Source organism: Dipodomys ordii, unplaced genomic scaffold (assembly GCF_000151885.1).
Source record: "Dipodomys ordii isolate 6190 unplaced genomic scaffold, Dord_2.0 Scaffold107, whole genome shotgun sequence".
Classification (NCBI taxonomy): Eukaryota; Metazoa; Chordata; class Mammalia; order Rodentia; family Heteromyidae; genus Dipodomys; species Dipodomys ordii.
In genome coordinates this window covers 1998581-1999130 of record NW_012267323.1, presented here as the reverse complement: position 1 = coordinate 1999130, position 550 = coordinate 1998581, and the positions used below count along the sequence as shown (strand labels likewise).

The window sequence follows — 550 nt, the reverse complement described above, 5'->3', positions numbered from 1 at the left end:
TTGGAGAGGAGAGGAGACTCATAGAAACTAGAAACATAATTACCAGGCAACCTTCTTAGTAGAATTGAGGGAGAAAGTAGGGTGGTGTGTGGATATGATTTACCTGTGATTTTGTGGTATTTTTTTTCTAGTATACCAATAGTTTGAACCTTATTAGACAGGAATCTAAAGATCTAAGTATTAGTCTGATTTCTTTTGTTTAGAAGAAAACTAGTAGTTTCTATGTTAAGCAACACCGAGCTTTATTACTCCATTTAGAAAGCATGATCAGAGGCAAAAAAAAAAAAAAAAGAGTGCTATAAGTACTTTTAATTACTTAGTGACTCAGGAGGCTGAGATATGAGGATTGTAGTTTGAGGCTAGCCCAGCCAGGAAGGAAAGACTATAAGACTAATATCTCCAATTAGCCACCAAAAAATAGGAAGTGGAGCTATGGCTCAAGTGGCAAAGAACTAACCTTGAGCAAAGAAGCTCAGGGACACCACCGAGGCCCTGAGTCCAAGTCCCAGGATTGGCAGACACACATGGGGCTTGAACTCTGGGCCTGGGC

General features: G+C 40.0%; 1 protein-coding gene across 1 annotated transcript in view; it reads left to right on the top strand.

Moving 5' to 3' along the window:
- The first annotated feature begins 263 nt into the window (after positions 1–263).
- Positions 264–550, top strand: part of Alas1 (5'-aminolevulinate synthase 1) — a 10517-nt gene continuing 10230 nt past the window's right edge. Inside the window, exon 1 of the mRNA XM_013028045.1 lies at positions 264–273. Within this exon, the coding sequence (XP_012883499.1) occupies positions 264–273 (10 nt within the window). The remainder of the gene's footprint in view (positions 274–550) is intronic.